Below are 23508 nucleotides of genomic sequence, written 5' to 3'. Positions count from 1 at the left end.
CCAGTCCTATCACTTCCTGGCAAATAGATGGGGAAGAAATGGAGGTAGTGACAGATTTTATTTTCCTAGGTTCCCAGATCACTGCAGATGGGGACTGCATCCAAGAAATTAAAAGTTGCTTGCTCCTGGGGAGGAAAGCTATGGCAAATCTAGACAGCATACTAAAAAGCAAAGACATCACCCTGCCAACAAAAGTGCGTATAGTCAAGGCTATGGTTTTCCCAGTTGCAATGTATGGCTGTGAAAGCTGGACCATAAGGAAGGCTGAGCGCAAAAGGATTGAGGCCTTTGAATTGTGGTGCTGGAGGAGACTCCTGCAAGTACCTTGGACCGCAGGGCGATCAAAGTAGTCAGTCCTAGAGGAGATCAACCCTGACTGCTCCTTAGAAGGCCAGATACTGAAGATGAAACTCAAATACTTTGGCCACCTAATGAGAAGGAAGGTCTCCCTGGAGAAGAGCCTAATGCTGGGAACAATAGATGGCAAAAGAAGAAGGGGACGGCAGAGGATGAGGTGGCTAGATGGAGTCACTGAAGCAGTTGGTGTGAGCTTAGGTGGACTCCAGGGGATGGTGGAGGACAGGAAGGCCTGGAGGAATGTTGTCCATGGGGTTGCGATGGGTCGGACATGACTTCGCGACTAACAACAAATGTGCTTTGGGATTGCACAGAGAGACTTACACAGGAAAAACACAGTGAGCTAAACTGATAATTATAACTTGCATTTTATTTACAGAAACATACTGCTTTCCAAAACACAGCTACATAGGGATGTACTTATGAAGTAAAAGCTAAAATACAAACCTTCTTTTCATATGCTCCTATGATTATGAAATACTTCGGACAGCAGAACAGAGACTATCATCAGGAATGTTAGTTCAATTTTGCTGAGTCTGAACTGTGAACAAAAGCAAGCTTGGAGGAATTTATGGGGTGGGGAGGGCGGAGAATGGTGTGGTCAAGATCTGAGGTATCTTGGCGGCATGTCAACCTCCTTCTTTCTCCCTCTGAAGTGCTGCAGTTAGACATCCAAAATCTGTGATCTAGATGCTTTGCAGGAGTCAACCTTCTCCTTCACCTGTCCTGCAGAGGATGCCTATACTCCTCTGAGTTTGGAGGACAACTTCAAAGAATTGCACCCTGAGTAGTACTACTATATGGAGCGTCTAGACAAGGTTTTATCATGAAAATTAGCCTGCCTCATTCTTGGAATTTTACTGGAGTCCAATGTCATTGTCTTCTCCTGCACAGCTGCACAATGTGTCTGATTAATAATGCTAGGAGTACCCTGTCTGGAAAAATCCATGGCCATTTTGAAGACCAAGTCATTTTATCAAAATTTATTTAATGTACAAGGTTGTGCTGAGAGAGCAAGAAGAGGATCATTTCATCAGCCCTGCAGACTCTTCCTCCCCATTCCTTTTCGCTTGCATGTTGCACCTTTATAGACTATAAGCCTGCAGGTGGGGAACATCTTGTATTACTGATTTCAGGTAAGTTGCTCCAGGAGTCATTTTAGCTAAAGAAACAAACATTCTATATAAATGACAAAAAAAAACCCCTCAAACAAACATACAAATGAATTCAAGAATGTTACCTTATGTTTATTCTTATCACGCACACTTCCTAACAAAAAGCTTAAGCCAGTTAAGAACGCTGGCAATTAGAATAGCTACATTGGCAAGGAATTATAGCAATTATGGTCTCTTATGCAAACAGAAAATTAGGGTGCAATCCTATACGGGGGGGGGGGGGAGACATTGACTTTCTGCCTTTCTCAGACCAATATGGTTGGGCAGGACATGCCCGAAGGTACAGGGCTCCTTTCCTCCTAATCATGCGTAAGGGCGCCCCATTATGCAAGACAGGTGCTTTTGATTGCAGTACCACGACCATCGATACAGAGCTGGGAACCAAATGCAAACACATTCTTACTTTAGAGATAAAGCTACACCCTTTCTATACTTTCCAGGCAAGCCGCTCATCACTTATCGTTTTCATGAGAGGTCAAGCACTTCAGAAAGAGATGGTTTTAAGAAAATTTGTTTAAGTAGCTTAGTCACGAACAGAAGCAAAACAACAGCAAAATGTTTACGGCTTATCGCCATAGGCCATTACAAACTGTGCGAAGGTTAAACAAGAACTAAAGCAAAAGCATAAAACATGAATGTCTATGTCTAACAGAAACTAGAAAATGCATCTCTCTTAAAAGGACCCCCCGATTAATTTGTCTTCACTTACAAGATTAGAGAATCAAAACATTAGTATGTCAGAAACGCCCAAGGCCTGTAACGATGTTTTAATCTCCTGAGCGTGATTTCGAGGGCGCCCCATAATTAACACGGCCGCGACCAGCAGCATCATAAAAGTAACTAAGTGCGACTTCGCTCCATACCCTGAGGAACTTTTGCGGCAGCCAATAGGAGGCCAGGAAACAACTCCCGCACACAGAGCGCACCAAAGGCAGACCTTTCCCAGCACAGAGTCGCCGGTTGGAACTCTTATTGGCTGAAATTCCAGCGGCCCTCAATAGGATTCGCTAATATGGATTGGGTGACTTTGGAGGCACCCGGGAGGACGCTCACTTGTGATTGGGCGGACACGACGACAGGCCACCGTTAGCCAGTGAGAAGAGGGATTGTTGCGCGGTGCCAAGATGGCAGCGCGCTGCTCTTTGACAGGAGGGGAGAGAGTCGGGATGGAATAAGTTCCGAAGAGCCTGGCCTTGGAGGGGGACGAGCGGGGCCTGTCCTGCTTGCGGCGTCGGCCACATCCTGTGCCCGTCGTGTCTGAGGCTCCTGCGGCCCCTGCTTTGGAGAGGGAGGAGCTATGAGGTGATGGGAAGATGGCGAGCGACGGAGGTAGGAAGCAGTTTTGGAAGCGGAACGTCTCCCGGGTCCCGGGCAGGTAAGCTGGGGGAGAGTTTTGCGAGGGGGGCTGTAGCTGTACGGCGTCTTGGGAAGGTGGCCGACATTGCTTTTGTAAAGGCTGAAGCCTGTGCGCACTCACTCTGAGCGGAGGCCCTCTGAACTAGGGACTAACTTCCGAATCAACACGCATAAGTTGTGGCGTTTATTGCCACAGAATGTGGTGATGCTTTTTGAACAGATTCGTCCAGTTCCAGGAGCAGTGCTCTGTCGAGGTTTGTGGCTGCTGTTAGTAGTAATATCTAGTACTTTTCTAGTGCAAGTTCCAAACATTTTGTTCACGTGTTATCTTGTAATCTTTATGGCAACCCTAAAAGTAGGTCAGTATTATTGACCTTATGTTGCAAGTGTTGCACCAAGTTGCTTAAGGTTGTCACGGTAGAAAAAAGGCTTGAACTATTTTCCTAATCAGACCCTTAACTTTTTAATCATGTGGTAATATATAAACTAAAGCAGAAAGTATGTTTGCTTCAGATGTTTTGGGCAGCAACTTATAACATTCCTGATCACTGGCTATGTTGGCAGGGACTTCTGGAATGTGAACTCCAAAACATCTGGATATCTTACGTTCTGCCCAACATGAAGTGATAACTAACAAGAAAGCCCTCATTTAGAGACAATATATTTCTAGGTGTCAGATGTTGTGGGCAAGCAGGTGAAGTCATTGTCTTAATGCCTTGCTTGTGGGATTGATTCCTGGAAGCATCCATAAAGAAATATTTGAACTAGATGGGCCATTGTATTCTACTCTTATGTTCTCATACATAGTAGTGGACTGTACAGAATAGTGAAAGAATAGTGTGGGGGAGTTAGCAGCCCCTCTAAAGAATAAAATATTTAATTTCCTGTTTGGATTGTGGAATGTCTGTTTAATTTCTTGGTTTATTTATTTATTTAAAACATTTGTATACTTAGGACTCTTTTCTGGTACAATTGTTTTTGGTGATCACCATTCATGTTAGGGCATCTTTATGCTCAGGGAGAGAAAACTGCATTGGATAAGTTTTTCCTGTCATGCAGCTGTTATAATAAATAAGGATTGTGTGTGTGGTTTCTGGATGAAGGGCTCTAATTTCTAATAATGAAAAGACATTGTGCAGTTATTCTTTTTTTTTCCTTAGCATATTTTTCCTGGTTTAAAAATGGAAAAAACACTGGGGAAGCATAGGAGGACTATAATTTGAAGATTTCATTGTCCCTGCCCCACATAAAATTCTGTGTGAGGTGGTGAGATTGTATAATAAAAATTTTGTCTAGAAGCATCCATGGATAAAAAAGGGTGGCAGTTCTAAAATATGATTAAGATTTGTTTTGGACTTCAACTTGCAGGAGACTCCCTATTGTTCCTCTTTTTTGGTGGGGACTGTGGGCTTTGACTGATGCTCAGCAGTAGGACTCCAGCCCTCCTGTTGTGCTGTGGTTGCTGGAGTGTCACCCTGACTATTTCTCCTCTTTGGAACAGAGGGACAAGGAGAGGTTTGTTGTTTGTTTCCACTGATGCTCAGAAACCCTCTGCCTAAACCTTAGCTGCAGGAACCTTCCTTTGTTCAGCTCTTGATCGTACATGAAAGAAGCCCATATACCCCAAGCTTTCTTTCCAAGCTTGGAACTCATGAAAAGGTGGGAATTACTGTAAATCTGCTATGATTACTCCCAACCATGTCTGCGATTTTGAATTTGTGAATAGGCTGTTTGCCCATCATGCTGACTGTGTAATAGCTCAGGCTTCCTAACTCACTTATTAAAGAGTGAGATTCATTCAAATCACTGAGTTAACTCCAAGGTTGTTCTATATTCATACTAAAATTCAGTGTTCTCTCTCTTTTCTTTTTTAGTATTCAACATGTTTATGGAGCTCAGCATCCTCCTTTTGATCCACTGTTGCATGGAACGTAAGTTTTCAAAAAATAAAATGAACTCATTCTTGTCAAATCTTTTCACCATCTGATCTTTTGTTGAAATAACGTCCCCTTCTCTTTCTGCTCCTGACCAAATTGCTCTTTTCTTCCTGCTGTCTCCCATCACTAACTTTCTAAAATGTATGGGGAAAAAAGTACAACACTACTTTGGGTTTAAAAGCTTTTTATTATACTGGGATAAGCTTATCGGTTTGTAGTTCTATTCTTGTAAATATTGTATTGTAAAAAGCCCTTAGCTTAAGAGTTAGGATCACAACTTTGTCTGACTCAGCTCAAGAGCACTCTATATACATAATTAGTCTTACAATGTGTGGTTGAGGAGTGGTCAACATGTAGGCCAAAACATCTGGAGGGCTACAAGTTGGCCTTTTGATATAGATGATTGAAAATATGATAATTTTTTACATTTCATTGTTGATGCTGGATTATATTTGGGTGTGATAGTTATGTGGCTGCATTCATGCATAAAGAGAGTGCTAGGAGGTAGGTAGGCAGTCTGGTTCATAAAACAACAGTTTTAAGAAAGGTAAATCGACTTCCTTTGGTGCTGCAAAAAGCCTGGACATCCTACTTATACATTCTAGGCATCTTAATTCCAATAGCTTTTTTTTTTTTTTTAGCTCTGTGCAATAAAGAATGGAATCATGCATGGTCTCCATCGTGGCAAATGACCATTTGCAGCTCTTTTTCTGTAGGAATTCTTAAAGCAAAATTAATTTCATTTATAATGTTACTTGCCCTTGAATTGTTTGCCAGTTGTTTTAAATGAGTCCTCCTTGTTCTTTTGATTTCTCTAGTGATAATCAGTATCATACCAGCTTTCTTGCCATGCAGAAAAACTGGTTTGAGCAGATGTCAGCTGAGAAATATCAGGACGTGCTATCCTGTCAGGTGGAGGAGAGAGCCAGTTTCATCTTTTTGCTATAGGAAAATGTAAAGTCTTAAAGTGCTTAAACATATACTAGTACAGTTCATTATGTTCACACTGTCTCTGACAATAATTATGTCTGGAATTGGAGTAGTTTATCAGTGTTGATGTTATTGATCTCTTAACTGTTGTTAACTATTTCTTTTCCTTCTCTGATGTGAATTTTCCCAGTTTTATAGTTATTTACTGTCATATGGATCTACACCAACTATAGCCAGTGCTAACCTAGTTGGTATAGTTGTGAAACCAGTTTGCAAATCCTGATTAAAAATAAAGCTGAGTAGAGGTACCCATAATTTGATCATGAACAGTTAGTATCTAGGGTTAGTTTTGAAAGAATATAGTGGATGCAAAGGATATTAAGAGGGGGAAGGAAGATTAGCTTATAAGGAATGTTACTGTAGTAAAAGGAGTAGAGGACATGGGCAATTATTCCCAAACTTGATACTTGAGATACTAATCAATAACTATTTTTATTCTGCTGGGGATTCTTATTTGAATGGTTAAATATTTGGATAAGAGAGAGCTGCTATGTTAAAGTGTTGCCAGTCTGGGTAGCACCATAACATCTATGAACAACTTTTTCACATTCCAGCATTGTTATAGTTCTTAATTCAATGTATAGAAGTTTCATAATATTGTAATAAGATATATTGTCTGCCATACATAGTTTGTATTTGATATTCTGGTGTATATATAATGAGGAAGTATCACTTTTTGGTTAGATGCCGTGTGTTCCATAATTGTATAGTTTTGACACTACTGTATTTCTCTTCTCGGTGTAGTACATATGTGTTTCTGGGTGTTCAGTTTTGAGAAACCAACATCGCTGGCTGATAATTTGGTTGAGTGACTAGCAGAGGATGGGTTCCTGAACATGGTCTACTATTTTGCTTGAAGCTATGGTTATAGAAATGTTAATCATTTTTATAGTACTAGTGATAGCTTTAAATTTGAACTTGGAAGGAAGGGAGGATCATTCTGGCTGTCTTTCTAGGATTTTTGAAGAGGAAGAGCTGATGTGCAAATCTTTTATCAAGTTTGTCAAGGGCCACATGCCTGGTCACCTGTTAGGATTTGATCTAGATGATAAGCCAGATGAGCTGTATGAACTTGTCTTTCTTTTCAGTCAGCAGAAGAAAGAGCTAGTTGGTAGTTTCAATCTTTAAAAAAAATACTCTGTTCTTAAGAAACTTCAGTGAAGAGCCTCAAACTGAGATCTGTAACTGGCAATGATGTATGATCTTCTTTCCCCATCCCTCCTTTTCTGGCCTGTCAACACTTCTCTGTAGTCTCTCTTATTTCATAGTTATATTGTGGGGCTATGCAAGTAGTGTGTTGACCTTCTATGCAACACTTCATATCATGGCCTTTACTCAGTTTAAGTAAGGCTAAATGACAAAAGCTCAAGTGCCTTGATCATGCTGCTATTGTCTTTAAAAGAATAGCATGTCTAGTTTCTACCTTTTTTGCAAGCTCTTCCACCTCACTCACTTTATTCTTGTAAAAATTATGACTACAGTATTTAGGGAGGAATGTAGTCCTTTGAACCCACTTGCTCAAACCCAACTGAGCCTTTGTTTACGTACAATCCTGTGGCTGCTAGATGCTTTCTAGATGGCCAAAGGAAAAGTTGGAGAACAATGATCTTGGAGCCAGTGTTAAGTAGCATTCTAGGGGATGGGAAGGGACAGAATGAGGCTGTACCAGGGTAGGATGTATCTTGATGAGGCTTCAGCTTGTCCTTCTGACAAGCAGGTCCCAAAACACGGAGATGACCAGATTCAGAGTGGCAGAACAGTGGAAATGGCCTCTCCATGGCCTCTTTATGCTTTTTCCATCCTTTATAGGGTGCTTTTAGAGGGATATGGACAGCACCATTGGATGCTGCTGCCCAAGGAATTAGATTGCTGTCTTTTTCTTCGGCTTGACAAGGCTACACAGATCTTGTAGACCTTTAAAATCTAAAATAATGGGGCCATTTTGTACATTATGCCAGAGTTTATTCTCATGTGGCTCTGAACACATTTTGTGCAGTTGGAAATAAAATTGTGGCCTAGAAACTAAGTTTTCATGCAGTTCAGTTAAATATGAATTTAAGGTACAAATTATTCCTTAAGAGAAATTAGAAAACAAGATAAAGAAATTACTTTAGAATTACTGTTTCCTTTTAATCTTCATGACCTTATACTAATTATATATTGTTCAAACCAGTTGTTGACTAGTCAAAAGCATTTAGTAAGTCAGGTAAATACCAATCTATACGTAGGTAAGCAACAGAGGCACATGGTAATACAAATGCTCCAAAAACAAAATGTGGTTTAGTGAAGGCTGGGCTCCACTCTAGCAAAGCATTCTATAATACAACTACTGTCTCCAGCAGCTGCAGTTCTTCTTGACAGTTCTTGAAATGACTTCTTTCTTCTGAGTGCTTCAGCAAAATGCAGCCCAGGTTTCAGAGTTCTTTCTAGTTACTCAGAACAAACAACAGTCTACTACTAGAAGTTTGTATAGGCTCCTTGTTCCCCGTGCTAGCAAAACTCCATTTATTGGTGGGGTTATTTATTTCACAGTGACATAAGTGCAGGCATATGTACCTGTCAAAAATTACTGCATATCCCTGTAAAAAAAGCATTTTAAAAGGAAATCTGAGCTTTGACAGCTGTTGGGGATGGGCAGAAAAGGTGCAGGACACTGAGTAGAGTCAGGCCTAGACAAAATAAAAATAGATGATCTCATCATGAAGGGGATGATTTACTTAGCATCCCCTTTTGTGAGCAATGATCACAACTTTGCCTCCCCTTGATAGCTCATCTTTAAACAGCTGCCAGCAGAAAACAAAATAAAAGAACACACTCTTTGCCACCTTTCTGGGTTTTTGTCCATGGGTGCCTCTCACTGATAGCTATACATTGAGTTGGCATGGTGAGTCGGCTTTTCCAAGCTAGAAAAGTGCAGGCACAGCAGCCAGGTGGGGGCCACATATGGAAGCAGAGCATGGGATTATAGCCCTTTTCCCTTACTATTCTAGTCTTGTCTATTTTATTTCAGATCTTCCAGAAGAGAATGCTTGTACAATTTTGACTAGGAAAAAATGAATAATTCATAGGGATTATTGAGGGAAGAGGCATGCTCTGTTTTTCATAAGAGTAAGAGGCATGGGTGAGCAACAACTTTTGGATGCACACAAAATATTGATGTAAACTTAAAAAAAAAGGGCCTGAGTATTTTGTGCTCCACCAAAGTTTCTGGGAATTAGTCATGAATATGAGTGGTGTTCAAGGTTTCTACAATTTTGCAGAAGGGCCAAGGACTAATTCTGACAAGCAGGAATAACAGACCCTAATGGACACTGGAAATTGGAGTACGGTAGAAATGTATATTGAACAGATAATACTCGCACAAACACTTAGGTACAAAGATAGCAAACCAGTGACAATCCCACCCATGTGCTGCTTGAGTCTTTTGAAGGGGCTGTCCCTGGCTTTGGAGATTGTGAAAGTGATCTCCAAAAAATGGGTGGGAGAGCTGTGATGACTGAAAATGGGCTCACGGTCATGGTGGGGATTGGAGGCAGTGACTTTAGCTGCTAAGTGCCCCAGATACTTGCTGGAGGCCCAGGGGAGAAAGAGCGGATTAGCCCAATCATCTGTTGGGTGCACTGTGGGTTGTTTCCTGAATAATCAATCTGCAGTGGAATATTTTAAGGGTACGTTCATTTGATGCCTGAACCTGCTCTGAATAAAGCAATAGTGGAGCTTCCCTGATAAGCCTTCAATCCTGCTATTGCTGTATCTCTTTCACAAATTTTTACAGGTGAAAAATCTGTTTCTATGGTCCTTAAAACATGCAGCTCATGATTTTCTTCACCTGTTGAAGGAAACAGATAATACAAATATGAGTTTTCTATTTATAAGTTGAAGCAATACATTAACAGACTGTATGAAAAATGGGTCTGTGAATGCAAGAGACAGAGATAAAGGAATAACAAACACTGTTTGACCTTTATACCTTACTCCTCCCTTCTTGGCTTACCTCATAAAACCTATTTTGTTTCCATTTTTGTTACACTAGCAGAACTTTCCCTCTTTCAAACCTTTCAACACAGAAAATATAAGTACTCTTGGGATGCTCTCTTGTGTAAGTCCCACTGAAATAAATGTGCTCAACTCAATGACTTACACTGACATGGAAGAGTATAGCTAGAGGAAAGTTTTTACTGGAGTTCATGTATGTTTAGAATTGTGTGTGTGGAGCCTAATGACAGAAGTTGGATTGTTGTACTATTTGTAAAGTATTCCTGGGAAAACAGATTAAACTTTCTAATAGAGCTGTTTTTATTTTAGTCTGTGCATCAAGCAGATATTCTGATCTACATGTCTTTTAGAATTGAAGTCCAGCTGTCTCCCTGCTGAGACATGTTGGCAGGCTAAAGTTTTACAGTCTGTTATTGTTTGCTGTTTGTAAATAGCACAAGAAAAAATCCTAGTAGGATAGAATTTTACAAAATATTCACTAGGTAAAATTTGTATCAGAGCTCATGCTTTAGTCACCTAGTTGTAGAACTTTTTGAAAAACTTATTTTTAAGATAAAAATAATATACTTTTCCAAGACTAGATGCTAGATGATTGATGCCGAATGGGAAGGATCAGAATGAAACATACGAAGAATGATCACTCTTCAGGAAGACTTCTGGACAAAAAGTCTTGTTTTGTCCAGAATTGTTGGATATCTTGTTGGATATCTTTCACAGCATTGTTCCTTTCGAGCATCAGTTCAAGATCTATTTCTGTTTTCCTCACTTTTAAAAACAGAGTTGTTATTCTTTCAATGAAAAGAGGAGCTAGACATGCCAAATATATTGTAGAAAATGGCAGAAACAGCATGGATTTTCAATTTTAGAAATAGCAGCATTCTTGTTTGATCAAAATGTACCTTTTTTGTTTAGCTAGAATTATCTAGTACTTTAAATAATGTAATAAGCACAGGTATTAATACAAAAGGTGATACATATGTTTATTTTCCTTTGTAAACAGCTTGAAACCAGCGGCCAAGCCACCAACAACTCCAGTGAAACTGAAGAAAGTCAGCACGTTTCAAGAATTTGAAAGCAACACAAGTGATGCCTGGGATGTTGGGGATGATGATGATGAACTCTTAGCAATGGCTACAGAAAGCCTTAACACTGAAGTAGTCATGGAAACAGCTAATAGAGTAATTCAGAATCACAGTAAACTACAAGAACAGCACAAATTGCAGGAGGAACATGTGGAAAAAGAACCACAGCAGCTTTCAGACCTGGCTTCAGTTGCATGTGGAGACAACAGGCTGGTTAAATCTGTCAGTGAAAGTAACACATCAAGTTCTGCAGGTATCTAGAACTTGATGAACTTCATTGTCATGTAAAACTTCCCTATTTTATTGAATACTTTGGGGTGTAGTTTGCTCAATGATTCTTTGAATGCTTAGAAGTCTTAATTTTTCCCCTTAAAGCAAGCACTAACTGAAGGATTTAGAATTCAAAGTAAATATTAAAGTATTGGAAAACAGGCTAACAGTTTTGGACTGCATTCAGAAGGTATCCCATTCACTTCTGGGGGACTGATCAAGGTAGTAGTATTTACTTGTCATTTATGGTGTTCAATAACAGTCTAGGTTTAAAGTAAAAAAAGTTGACCAAGAGCAAAGGTAAGAGGTTATGGAAAAAGCTAGGTTAACGTGGCATTCCACATAGAAATGTTATAATAGTAATAATAATAATATAGGCAATAGATCCAGATTTATGGGACTAATTTTATTTAATGCACTGAATTTCCTGAGCGCCCTCCATAATTTCAGTAAGGAAAAGAGAAAGTAATTAAAACATCAAAATCTCAAACTCATGTTTATGAAATAAAAGGATGAAAAATTATGCTAATTTAAGGTTTTGCCTGGTGCCAAAGAACCATTAGTGTAGGCTTCATCTAATCACTTGAATGGAGTGCCATGACTAAGAATGCCATCTTTCCAGTTGCCACCTTCTTAACTTTGATAGCAGGGGCATCTGCTCTGTAGGTGACAATTTGGAAAAGAGAAAAGAGAAATCTTAAACACTGATGAGATATGTTTACAATTTCCCTTCCTTTTAATAATCTCACAATTAGTAACTTGGACCAACTATCCTCAAAGCATCCCTGTGTACAGTGCATTGTGGTAGTCCTTGCCTAGAGGTTACTAAAGCATGGATAAGAGTGATAATGTTTGGCATACTGGTACGCTTAGCTTGCAGTAAGCCCCATTTTACATTTCATTGACATTACCTATGGAGTCTAGTCATGTGGCATTTATCTGTGTAGTTGTATAAATGTTTAGGATTGCACCCAGTGTAACACTACTGGCAAAAAGTATAAGGAGTTGTGTGAGCAGAATAACTACTACAACTAAGGCAAGGAACACCTGGTTTTATGTCAATCAGTCAATTTATTTTGATCATAAACCAGTGCAAGCATTATGAAGTTGTTATAAGTTATGAAATCTCTCGCATAAACACATTCTAAGTATTTTATTTGAGACTTGACAAAGATGAAAATGGGTATTCAGCATGTGGTAGAAGAAGCTTTGCACTAACAGAATGATGTTACTTTATACACCCATTGTCTTTTTCATACCTTAGAGTGATGCTAAAGAAATTAGTTCAATAGTTCAAACTGGCAAGGCCTAACTGCTGGAGATAGAAGTCTTTCAGAAATATTTCTTAGGAGGAAAACAATCCTAGAAAACTTTTTTCTATTAAATATTTTCATGATGAAGAAGAAAATAATGTAAAGACAATTTAAAACATTGCTATTAATATTATCTGCAAAGAAATTAGATAATAACTCATGCAGGTTTTTAACATCTGCCTCTTGACAAACATGGGGTGGGGGTTGGTTAATATAATGGCAGGTGAAGTCTGCTTTTAATTCCATTTTAGAAGTAGGATATGCATAAAGCAGTTCATTATTGATTTGATGACTGCCATGAATACTTCTTTTAAAAGCCTATATGCTTATTCTTCTGCATGCTTAAAGTAAATTTGGGCAACTTAATATTTGCTTGTTTTTTTAAATTTATATTGTTTAGATAATGCTAATGAAAGTGCTTCTGTGCCAAGATCTCAGTCCCTTCCACAAGCCTCAACAGTTGCTCTGGTGAGTGGTGTGACCGACCACAATACCTCAGGCGCTCCTGTACTATCTGAGAGGGAAGCATCAAGATTAGATAAATTCAGGCAGCTTCTTACTGTCCCAAACACAAACCTTGGTAAGTACTTCTAACAATAAAACACAAACTTGATGGCTGGTGATTGTTGCAGGATAGTCCTTTCTAGTGACTCCAGATCGATAGAATCTGTTCCTTGTGAAATAAGTATATGCACACCTTTAGTGGTTTGATTTGTATGTTTGTTTAAAAAGGAGGAAAATGCCATTTTCTTTGGTTCAGAAAGTAAGTGCTCATTGGTTCTGTGCCTGACAAACACAGAAAGTGGTAGGAATGATAGCAGTTGGTGACAATGGCAGTAAGGTAGATTTACTGAGTGCATGTGGGAACTCCTAATGGTATTGATATAAAGTTTCTGATTCCCTGTGCTTGAATTCTTTGTAACCTTGCTGAGGCTTCCACCTGAAGAGTACCCTTCAAGTCATAAACTTTGTTTATCAGTGATAGACAGAAATTCACAATTTGCATGTATGTGAATGGAACACTACTGTAACAGAAATTGTTCAGGTGAAACAGAATTCTTAGCTGCAATAATGCTTTACTAGCTTGAGAACTGCTAGACATGCACTGTGAAGGCAATTGCTGACATCTAACTTTCTGCTGAACAGATAACTGCGAAGATAAGTGTTAAGATAAATGTGGAATGTGGCCTACTTTCTCTAGCTAATAGTGTGTAGAAGGTGGGATCAAAGGGCAGATGGGATAGGCCAAAATTACCAATGATAGGCAAGTTTGCTGTTAAAGGTATAAAAATATTTGGATTGCTAGTGGGGGGTGCTGATCTTTCTTGGTTCCGCAGAATTGATTGTTGTATGCATGCTTCAATAAACATCTTTTTCTTGCTGGTATTTACATGTTCTGCATTCAGACAAAGGAAACTGGCCTTTGGGGTTACAGTCCCTGATAGTATGTTGCCAGAGACCCTTACTCTCCCCACTAGTACCACCTCCTGTGGGGAAACTGTTCCTTCACTGGGCAGTCTTACCTCTGCAGTTTCTCATTTAGAGCAATTGCTCATATTTCTGGTTTAAGGAACTCTACTGCTTTGTCAGAGTTCCACTGGCTGATCCATTTCCACAGCCACCAATTCTTTTAAAATACTTTAAAACCTTCTAATAGCTGATTTAAGTGGCGTAGATGTGAGATGAACACCGACATTTGAGCGAAGTTGAACAATTAAACAAGTAATTTATTAAAATGATGCTTTGTTCATCAGCAATTATTAGCATTTACTGTGAAGGTTTCAGTGGACTGCTTCGTGACAACTCTTAGGATTCAAGAGATAGAGTTGCCATTATATATTTCTAAGGACTTTAGAACAGGCCAAATTGCCTAAATCTCCATCTTAGCCAAATACCTTTAGGGGTGTTTGCTTTGGGGTACAGTTTTTCTCTGATAACCAAGCTCCTCCTGTTACAGTATGCTTGGATGGTTTATCTGGGTCATTATTTCCTGCTTATATAACCTTCCTTGGGCAAGATCTTAGAACAGACCCTTGGTATCACACAACCATCTTCTTCTTTTCACCAGCCACAAAAAGGGTATCCCACAGAAAAGGAACAGCTATTACCTTTCTCCTTAGCTTTCTTCAAGCCTTTTTATACCACACACCAAGCAGTAGACCTCTCTCTCTGACTGCCACAGACTCCCTCTGACTAAACTCCTAACTGCCAACTGTCATACCTTGACTGTCATTTACTAACCACCTGCTAGAATCCCCAGCCAATCAGAATTGAATTTACTTGCTTCATGCTCTTTCTGAGAGCTTTCAAGCAATTGTGGCTATCTCTCCTTTAGAATGTCGGTCAAATACATTATTACTCACAGAGGCCACACAACGTACTCATTACAGAAACACAGTAGTGCAATACAGGTATATTTCATAAGTCCTCAGAAACCTGGAGCTGGCACTGCTTTCAATATTCCACTTCCTTGCTTCAAATTGCAAAAAATGTATGGGCTAATATTCATGAGCTGAGCTAACGACTTTGTTGTTCTATGTAAGTCCTCCAGAACTTCTTTTAGAGTACAAAAGGCACTGGCCTACAAATGCACTGAAATAAAAATAGTCAAGTAATCCATTACTTCCTAAAGTCAGAACTTCTCACATTTTCTCACACTGCTGAGATGCCATGTTTCTTGGTGCCTCTTAAAAATGGGTAGTTTATTTCTAAAACTAACATTTTTCATTATACTGGTACCATCATCAATCCGTAAGAAGCACAGCCACAAGCACTATACCCCAAGTTGTTAGCAGCAGTACCACTGTCGTCCCTGCTTTATCAGTGTCAGCTGTCTCTGACTGCTTATCCTATCCTGCTAGCTACCAATGTAAGCAACCAGCAGGCATGGGTCAAGTCCCAGGGGGATTTCTCTAGCAATATGGCTCAGGTGCTTCATAAAGCAATACAAGACCAATGAAACATGGGGCATCCTTACTTATCCCAGGCACTGTATCTTCCCCATTTGGTTTTGGGCTTAAAAGACCCAAGGATAGAGGAAATGTTGTACATAGGCACAATTTGACAGTGCATTACTGATCGAGGGGCACATCTGTTAAATTGTAGCTTCTAATTTTCTAGCTTTTGAGCTCAATCTGGCATGAGATAGCTTTAACTTTGGTTTCTCCCCTCCTTTATTGTGCTGCTTGTCTTGCAGTAAAATTCTACCTAATCATTTTCCTTTGAAACTATCTGAATGAGTGAAGGAATCCATTCTACACATTAAGCATTTGTTTGTTTCATGTATTTTTTCCTCTTCCTTAAAATGGCTGTTATGTTTTCTTTGCTGAAATGGTATGTGTTGTTTCTTACTCTTCACTTTATCTTTACTTTGAAAAATGAAAACGATTTCACTGATTTTTAGTGTGAATATGTTCAACCTCTGTATTTCAGTACTCTCTCTTTTATGTTCATTTCTTTGCTCTGTTATCTCTGATCCTTTCCAAGCAAGAAAGTGTGTCTTTCACTAACAGTCAGAAATTGATGTTTACTTTACTACCAAGTTAAATCCATAACATCAATTTTTTTCTGTGCTTTTGATTTGATTACTCATATTCCATAGCTTTCATTCTCACATTTTCCCAGTGATACCTTTTTCTACAAGTCCCTATATGATTTGTTTTCCCCAACTCTTTCCAGAACAAATGTTAAGCTGATTACCAAACTTGGGAATCAATGAAGATGCAGAACTAAGGGAAGGGTAGGGCGAAGTACATGGCAAAGTGCAGTGACTATAGAGGAACTTGGGTATGCAATGCTGGCTAAACTGTTTTAGACAACATCAAAGTTCTGGCCGGGGGTTGGATATAAGAAGTGAAGTAAACTTACTAGAATGGGACAAATCAGATGAGCCCCCTCAGTCTGTGAATGGGAGTTAAGTGTATACTGGCTCCTTGTGGCCTTAGCTTGCAAGCCTTAGGTCTCCACAACTCTGGTGCCAGTAGAAAGGCACTTCTCCCACATGCTTTGTAAACTGTGAAGAATAAGGACAGGGGTGTCTTCCTGTGATTTCCGTTTGCTGAATAGACTTCTGTTTTATTTCATTGTTTCTGTTTAAAGTGCATGCACAAAGCTTTCCCAACATGTCTTATGAAGGAGAATTAAAACCATAAAGTTATTAAAACAGAAGAAAACATAGATATGGAATCAGCAGCAAATTAAAAGCAAGTTTACACTTTTAATTGGACAGGGCTTGAAACAAACAAGCTTAAGTTCCTTTTGTAAACCTATTTAGATGTAGGCAATATGTATCTCTTTCAGAAGAGTTTCACTTATGTGGGGCCAATGCTTGATGATTTGATGGATCTTGATAGCAGACTTGCAGGCATCGTCTGTGAGGCCAGTCATTAAACCTCGGCAGGGTTGTGAGGGTGCAGGCAATCCTTAAAATAGCTTGGTCCCACACCATGTTGGCTTTTAAAAGGTCCAGATCAGAATTTTAAGTTAATTCCAGAAACAAACAGGAATCCATTGCAACTCCTCTTAATGCCTGAGTTGCACAAGTGGGGATAGGCATCTTGCCCCCCACCCCCAACTGTTTTGGCCTACAGGTGCTATCTGTCACCAATGGTTAGACTAGTTCATGCTGATGAGTGTTGCAGACTGACATCTTTGGAGGGCCGCAAGTTGCCTAGTCCTGTTGAACCAGTTGAAACTTCCAAATCATCTTTAAATGCAGTCTCATCTAGATCATACTTCAGTAATCTAGTCCAGATATGACCAGAGCAGATAGCACTAAAGAAAGGGTTACTTTTTTTATACAGGGTTTTAGCTGATGAACCTTTCTAAGCTCTTAACTACTGGTGCTACCAGCACCTCTATAGATGGTGTTGAGTCCAGGAGAACCCATTGTCTCCTAGAGGACTGTAAGAGGCAAACTTTGTCTCTTAGAGGACTGTAATCTCATTCACAATTCTTTGGAAAGCCCCATTCAGAGCATCCTTCCCAGAGCACAGTACTTAAGTCTTACCTTGGTTAACCTTCAACTTGTTTGCCCCCATCCCTAGGAAAGCCATCTCCAGAGCCCTGTTTAGGCATTTCCACAGCCTCCCTAAGACTATCAGATGGAAAGGGAGGTAGATCTGCATGTCATCTTCTTACTGAGAACACTTTTGTCTGAACTTCTGTGTAAATTTATCTAGCAGTTTCATGTAGGGTGGGGGGGGTAGGCAGAATAGAACTATTGGACACCCCAATGGTGAAGAGCTGAAACAATAACTTCTAGTACTGCTTTCTAGATTAATCCCCCATAGTCACTGTAATCCACAGCCTAGAGAGGTATGCCAAAAGGAAACAAATATGGTTTCATTCCCTCATCCATTCCCCAGATACATGCCCTTCATCTAGGAGAACAAAGGGTGTTTCCATCTCAAAACCTGGCAGGAAAACTGAATGAAATGGATTTGAGGAGAGAGTTTCCCTTGTACAAAAACAGATATGCCTCCTTTTCCCACCAGTAGATAAGGAGACTTGATGCAGAGTGAAGATTTTTTTTTATTTCCTGAATATTTCAAAGACAACAAGATAACATTTGCAGCTTCCCATTCTTTCATAAGCACAGGATGAGAGGCGAGCAACAGGATAGAGAAATCTATGCTGCTGCTTCTCTAATGTCTCAGGAAAAGAACCTAGGTCTGGTCCCATCTTCACTTCTCTGGCTTGTGTCAAGAACTTGTTTGTGAGCTTCACAATACTGTCTTGGTTCACCTCAAAATTGTTGATGCATAATTAATGGTTACCAGTGCTAAAATGAAGGCTATATTACTACACAACATTAAGGAATTAAGCTACTGATGCCTTTAAAATACTAAGCAAAAATTGGATATCTTTGTGGTCTGGTCCTCTGAGAGAGGGATGATTTTGCCTAGGCAGACAGTGAGCTTGGTTTGCATGATGTAGCAACATATTATGGGTAAGTAACCATGGTGGGTTGTCATGCAAACCCAGACTTCTTCCTGCAGGTGACTTGTTTATGGGCAACAAGTCACTGTGACAGTCTGTGGCTTGTTCCAAGGGTGTTGATCCGGTGATCAATTATCATTTTATTTGAACCCAAATGATCAACCTCATCTTGGGTACACTTGGAAGTGGTGAGCAGGCTGCTCAGTAAGAACAAAACCTCTTATCGCTCTTGCCAAGTTCACTGAGTCACTTCCAGTGATAGTTCCTCCAACAAATGTATGGCCTGGTCTCCCCTGCCTTGACCACAGCCCCTTTTGTGCTTGCTTGGCTGGTTTTCCCTTTGACCCACTTTTTCAGTGATTGCTTTTTGTGATCTCTGAAATAACAGTCAGTTGAGTGCCCAGACAACACACTGGAGCAACTGTCACTGGTTTGCCTCCCAGATTTTATGGCTGCATGAAATCAAAACAAAAACAGAACAAAAGACTCTGAACAGTCCTGCCAAAAACCCTTTTTACTCATAAAGGCAAGCTTTGTGCTTTGGCAAATGGGATGGCTTGCATTTTTTTTACTTACCTAGAATCTCAGGAAAGGGAGGAAAAGGTAGAGAACAGCGAACATTCTAAGTAAAATAAAACCTAAAGGAGCTTCCTGCAAAGGGGGTGGTCTGTTTGCTGTCCTGTTTTGCAAGCAACAGTCCCCTCATAGCGTTGATTCTTCCTTGACAGCTTATCATCTGGCAGTTGTCAAATGAGAAGCAAAGGAACAGATCAACCTCTTTGTAGGCTTGATTAGTCAGTGCCAATAGTGATGCTTTTGGACTTTGACAGGAGACACCATCCAGGGCATTGACAAGGCTTCATATTTGAGATAGTTGGACCTGTGCAAGTTTAAAAATCCAACAAAAAACAAAAATGAAAATATTTGCACAAATCTCAAGTAAAAAAGAAAAAAAATGGGCCACACCAATGATGGCTGCTCTGGTATGCCCTTGTGCACTTTGAAGGGACTTTGGAAAGCAGAAAAAGTGATCCCTGAAAAAAGAAATGGTAAAAAACAAGCTGTGACGGCCAGAAAAGGGGTTGTGGTCACAGTGGAGAAAGGAGACAGGATGGGTTCTGCTACGGAGTCCCCTGGTATACTGGCATGAGGAGCAAGGGGGAAGGATGGGGGTGAACCCAGTTTTCAGGAACAACCCACATTGTGTAGCTTATTCATAGTATGGGTTGAGATGTCATGTGACTGCAATATGCATATCTTTACTGAAGGTATGAACTGTTTCGTCTGAAAAGGAACCCTACTCCCCAAACTCTCAAAACTGCTATAGTTAACTCAAATAACCTGTGTATGTTGTAATCATTTGGCAGATCAAAATCATATGTTTGCATGGGAGGAACTGCTGCCTCCTACTTTTCCTGTCACTTGTTCGGAATCTTGAACTTCCATCATAACCCATCATTGACACCATGTTGGTTGGGGTTCTATTCCCAATGCAAGTCTTTTAAAATCTGGTGCCTTCAAGTAATAGAATTGTCATCATATTTGACCACTGGTACCATGCTGGGTGGGGTTGATGGAAATTTTCAAGACATCTGCCAAAAATCTAACCCATCTAGGTTATGAAAAACTGTTGTAATGCCTAGATTGTCATAAGAATTGAGCGCAGAATGGAAAAATCAGATGCTAGTAAGAGAAGCAGAGACAAATAATGATAGTGCACATTTTCTGTTCCTTCTAGCTATTTGTCTAGCTATCAGTGGGTGAGCCTGCAGCCAATTTCTATGGAGTCTGTGCTAAGTGATGAGTGTAACATGGAGTAAGGCTCTTAGGAAACAGTCGGCAGAATCTAAGAGCAATGTATACTATTAGGGAAGCAAAGATATCCCAATTTTCTCTGCTATCTCACTCTTAGAAGCACAAGTATTATTTTTTAAACCCTGCTTACACCAGAAATTCACAGTAGGCTACTTTCCTACTTACGAACAAAACAGTGACCACTGGGATTGCAGCAAAGAAATCTTTTAATAGTACTAGAAGTCATTAACAGGACTCTGTTACAAAACTTGACCAGGGTGAACTTGTTTTTTTTTTCCAGTATTTGTATATTACATTAGTTTTTCCAAGGACTGGGAGGAGGTATTAGATTGTAAGCATTCCAAATGGAGAACATATTCCATTGATTTAAGTTTGCCTTCATAGCCAAGTCCAAATTTGTGACTGCAAGGCTGCTTCATTTCATACCTATGCATGTTTATATGGAGATATGTCCTTGCTTATTCCAAGATGAGTATGCATAAGTTGGCAACCTTAACTTCTGATGCTTTGTTGCACCTCTACGGTTGGGAGGTGCAGGGGATCATTTTGGTGGTGGGTGCCTGAGGAACAAAGAATGACTTAGTTGGCTGCCTGGATGCTGCTAAAATGGCCAGTTTCAAACTTCTACTGTACCTCTTTGAAGCCCAGAGTAACTGTAGGTGTGATCTAGCTTCAAGCCTGAGAATAAGGCTAGAACTCACCGTCATTGAGAGATGTGAGGGTGATGAGTAGAAATGTGAACTCCTGGTGAAAGTGTTGCACTTCTCTTAATGTTTCATGCAAGTTATTACTAAAAGCTGTAAATGTTTATAGAAGCCCCACTCCTAACTAGGATCAAAGATTTATGAAGTACTAAAGCTTTACAGATCAACAGTCTTCATGCATTTCATTTACTCTCATAATGACCATTCATATTTTAAAAAATTCTCTTAATGATCTCCTAAACATTCTGTGCCATCATTCACTTCTTAATCTGGTGTGCTGCTATTTTCTGTTGCTTTCACATCTCCACCTCATCTATTTTTGAGATTACAATTGCCAACTTTCAGCTAATCTAGCTTGTGCTTTGTATCTAGATCTGTTTCTGACACTTTAACTCATTAAGTACACTGCTGTATCTTTCTTATTTTCAGCTTCTGTATGCATTCAAATAATTATTTTGTTGCATTGAGAAGATTAAGGACAGATTTGCTTTCTTTTTTTAATGAAGTACTTAACAGTGCTATTACTCATTTTTGGAAAGTGGTTGCTGTGGTTACCATAGTGATACCAAGCTCTTTATTAAACCTATTCCCTGAATCTGCTGCTTAACTTCCCAGATGCTGTTGGGGGAGCTGCAGTTCCACATATTCTCTTGGAAAGAATATTCTAGCTCTTTATGGTTAAATTATGCTAGTTTTTTAATAAGAATGTGAAGCTTATAAATCTAGTTTATCATGTCTATCATTTAATTGTTCATGCAAGCCATTACTTCATGTAGCGATTTACAGTCATCTCAGTGAAATAACTGTTTTGTGTCACAAGATGAATAATGTATGTACAGAAATTGTGGGTCCCCTTAAAATTATGGTGCCAGAAATATTTTGCTTAAAGGGAAATGGAATACATTCTTTTGTTTCAAAGAAAATATTATGAATAGCTATTTGTATGGCTTAAAGGAGGTCTCCTAGCTGGCAATGACTTTTAGGATCAAACTGGATCTAATTTTGATAGAAATGGATGTTCTGTTACATGGAAAATGTATAGTTCTGTGAATCTGTATGCCATTAAATAATATTGTGATATTTGTTTCAATATAAATTTATCATGAATAAATGAAGACTGTGTTAGCGCAACATATACTTGATGCATGTAGTTCTGTCTAGGTGAAATCTTTTGGGTCTGTGGTTAGGTAAATTCTATCCATGTTTACTTGGATGTAACACAAATGAGTTCATGCACATGTTTCATTTGCTCACATGGGAAAAACACTGGCTTTGTCTACTAAAAAATCTGAGTGCTCTGTGACCCACAGCTATCCCACCAAACAAGGAAGATTGGAAAGGCCCAAGTCACTGGCTTTTTTGTCACTCTTCTGACGAACAGAGAATCCTAAATCAGAGTAGTAGGAATCGTTTTTTTTACCTGAGGGAAGGAATCCATTTCCTTTCTATTGGCTAGCCTTCTAAAAATTCTTCTAGCACTTACTCAGGTGGAGAATTTCCCTGTTTCTTCTCACAGGTGATACTTTCTTTTGGACAAGGAGTTATTCTTTTATCCACTGACACTCTGGATGTCTTTTTTCCTGTCTTGGAGGAGTAGAGAAAGGGGAGGAATATTTCTTCTTTCTTTCAACTCTCCCCAATCTTTCCTGCCTGTTGAGCCAGCTGGGAGGGAGACTGTCTCATTTTGAATAGTCAGATCTGACTGTTTCTTACAAGAAAAGCTGTAACATGTAGCCAGGCTCTTAATGGGATTAAATGTCTGGTTATTTCTTGTGCTCTCTATACCTTGTATCTGAGAGTTGGCTCTAGCTTCAACCTTGGTAGTGCAGTGTGTTTCATATTTTCAATCCTCTTAGTAGCTGGCTTGCACTGTCATTGTACTACATTTCATCATTATGTGAGAATGTGTGAGACCATGGTTCTTTGATTCTTTTACAGACAATGTCTTTTTGTTGAATTACATATTGGACTGTATTTTTGGTAAGGTGCATTCTTAAGCAACTTGAGCTTTGCTGGGGTTATAGATCCTACTACAAAGTAAAGTTGGTTAGTGTGTTTTTCCAGAAGCATTTAACTTGTAGCGCACATATCGGCAAATATACATTGCTCTGCATTGTTAAAATAATGCCTTAATGAGAAGTGTAGGTGGCAAATCTTGTGAAGGTAATACATTAAACAAAATCAACAACTATTGAAAGGTAATTTTAGGTTGCTTAGTGCAAAAGGTCATATTGGCAACTCTGAACACTTAAGGAATGCTTTGTATACCTTTTAAAATGCTGACATAGTGTTCTTAGTTGTTGTGAAGGGAAGAATATGAAGGTGATCCCATGCTAACAATTTTTGGTTCTATTTTGTGTATAACAGAATTGTATTCCTATTTAGTATTGAAGCTGGACAACTAAGGATCTTTGGTGCCTGCCTAGTTCTTGCTCAATAGAAAGGTCAGCTGCCTGTATACTATCTAGTCACTGTTCCAGCCAGCCATTTCTTTTTCTAGGATACTCGAAGAAGGAATATGGCTGGTTGGAAACCTAAATAGGAGCATTGTGCACTAAAGTGCTTGATAATGA

General features: G+C 39.5%; 1 protein-coding gene and 1 long non-coding RNA gene across 3 annotated transcripts in view; one reads left to right on the top strand and one right to left on the bottom strand.

Annotated features, from left to right (window-relative positions):
• Nucleotides 1–706: 706 nt before the first annotated feature.
• On the bottom strand, nucleotides 707–2431 carry LOC123020067. The gene is made up of 2 exons (XR_006414017.1): nucleotides 2242–2431; nucleotides 707–1519 (listed from the first exon to the last, which is right to left on the bottom strand). It is a non-coding gene; the product is annotated as an uncharacterized LOC123020067 (long non-coding RNA).
• Nucleotides 2432–2638: 207 nt separating this feature from the next.
• Nucleotides 2639–23508, top strand: part of TBC1D22A (TBC1 domain family member 22A) — a 144464-nt gene continuing 123594 nt past the window's right edge. For both annotated transcript variants that reach the window (XM_044423413.1, XM_044423414.1), the window contains exons 1-4: nucleotides 2639–2907; nucleotides 4763–4819; nucleotides 10812–11146; nucleotides 12877–13056. In XM_044423413.1, coding sequence (XP_044279348.1) covers nucleotides 2846–2907; nucleotides 4763–4819; nucleotides 10812–11146; nucleotides 12877–13056 — 634 coding nt within the window. In that variant the 5' untranslated portion in view covers nucleotides 2639–2845. The remainder of the gene's footprint in view (nucleotides 2908–4762; nucleotides 4820–10811; nucleotides 11147–12876; nucleotides 13057–23508) is intronic.

The sequence above is a fragment of the Varanus komodoensis genome, unplaced genomic scaffold, assembly GCF_004798865.1.
Source record: "Varanus komodoensis strain SLA01 unplaced genomic scaffold, ASM479886v1 scaffold13_3, whole genome shotgun sequence".
Lineage (NCBI taxonomy): Eukaryota > Metazoa > Chordata > Lepidosauria > Squamata > Varanidae > Varanus > Varanus komodoensis.
The sequence above is the reverse complement of the archived record's forward strand: the minus strand, read 5'-3'. Positions and strand labels throughout refer to the sequence as shown.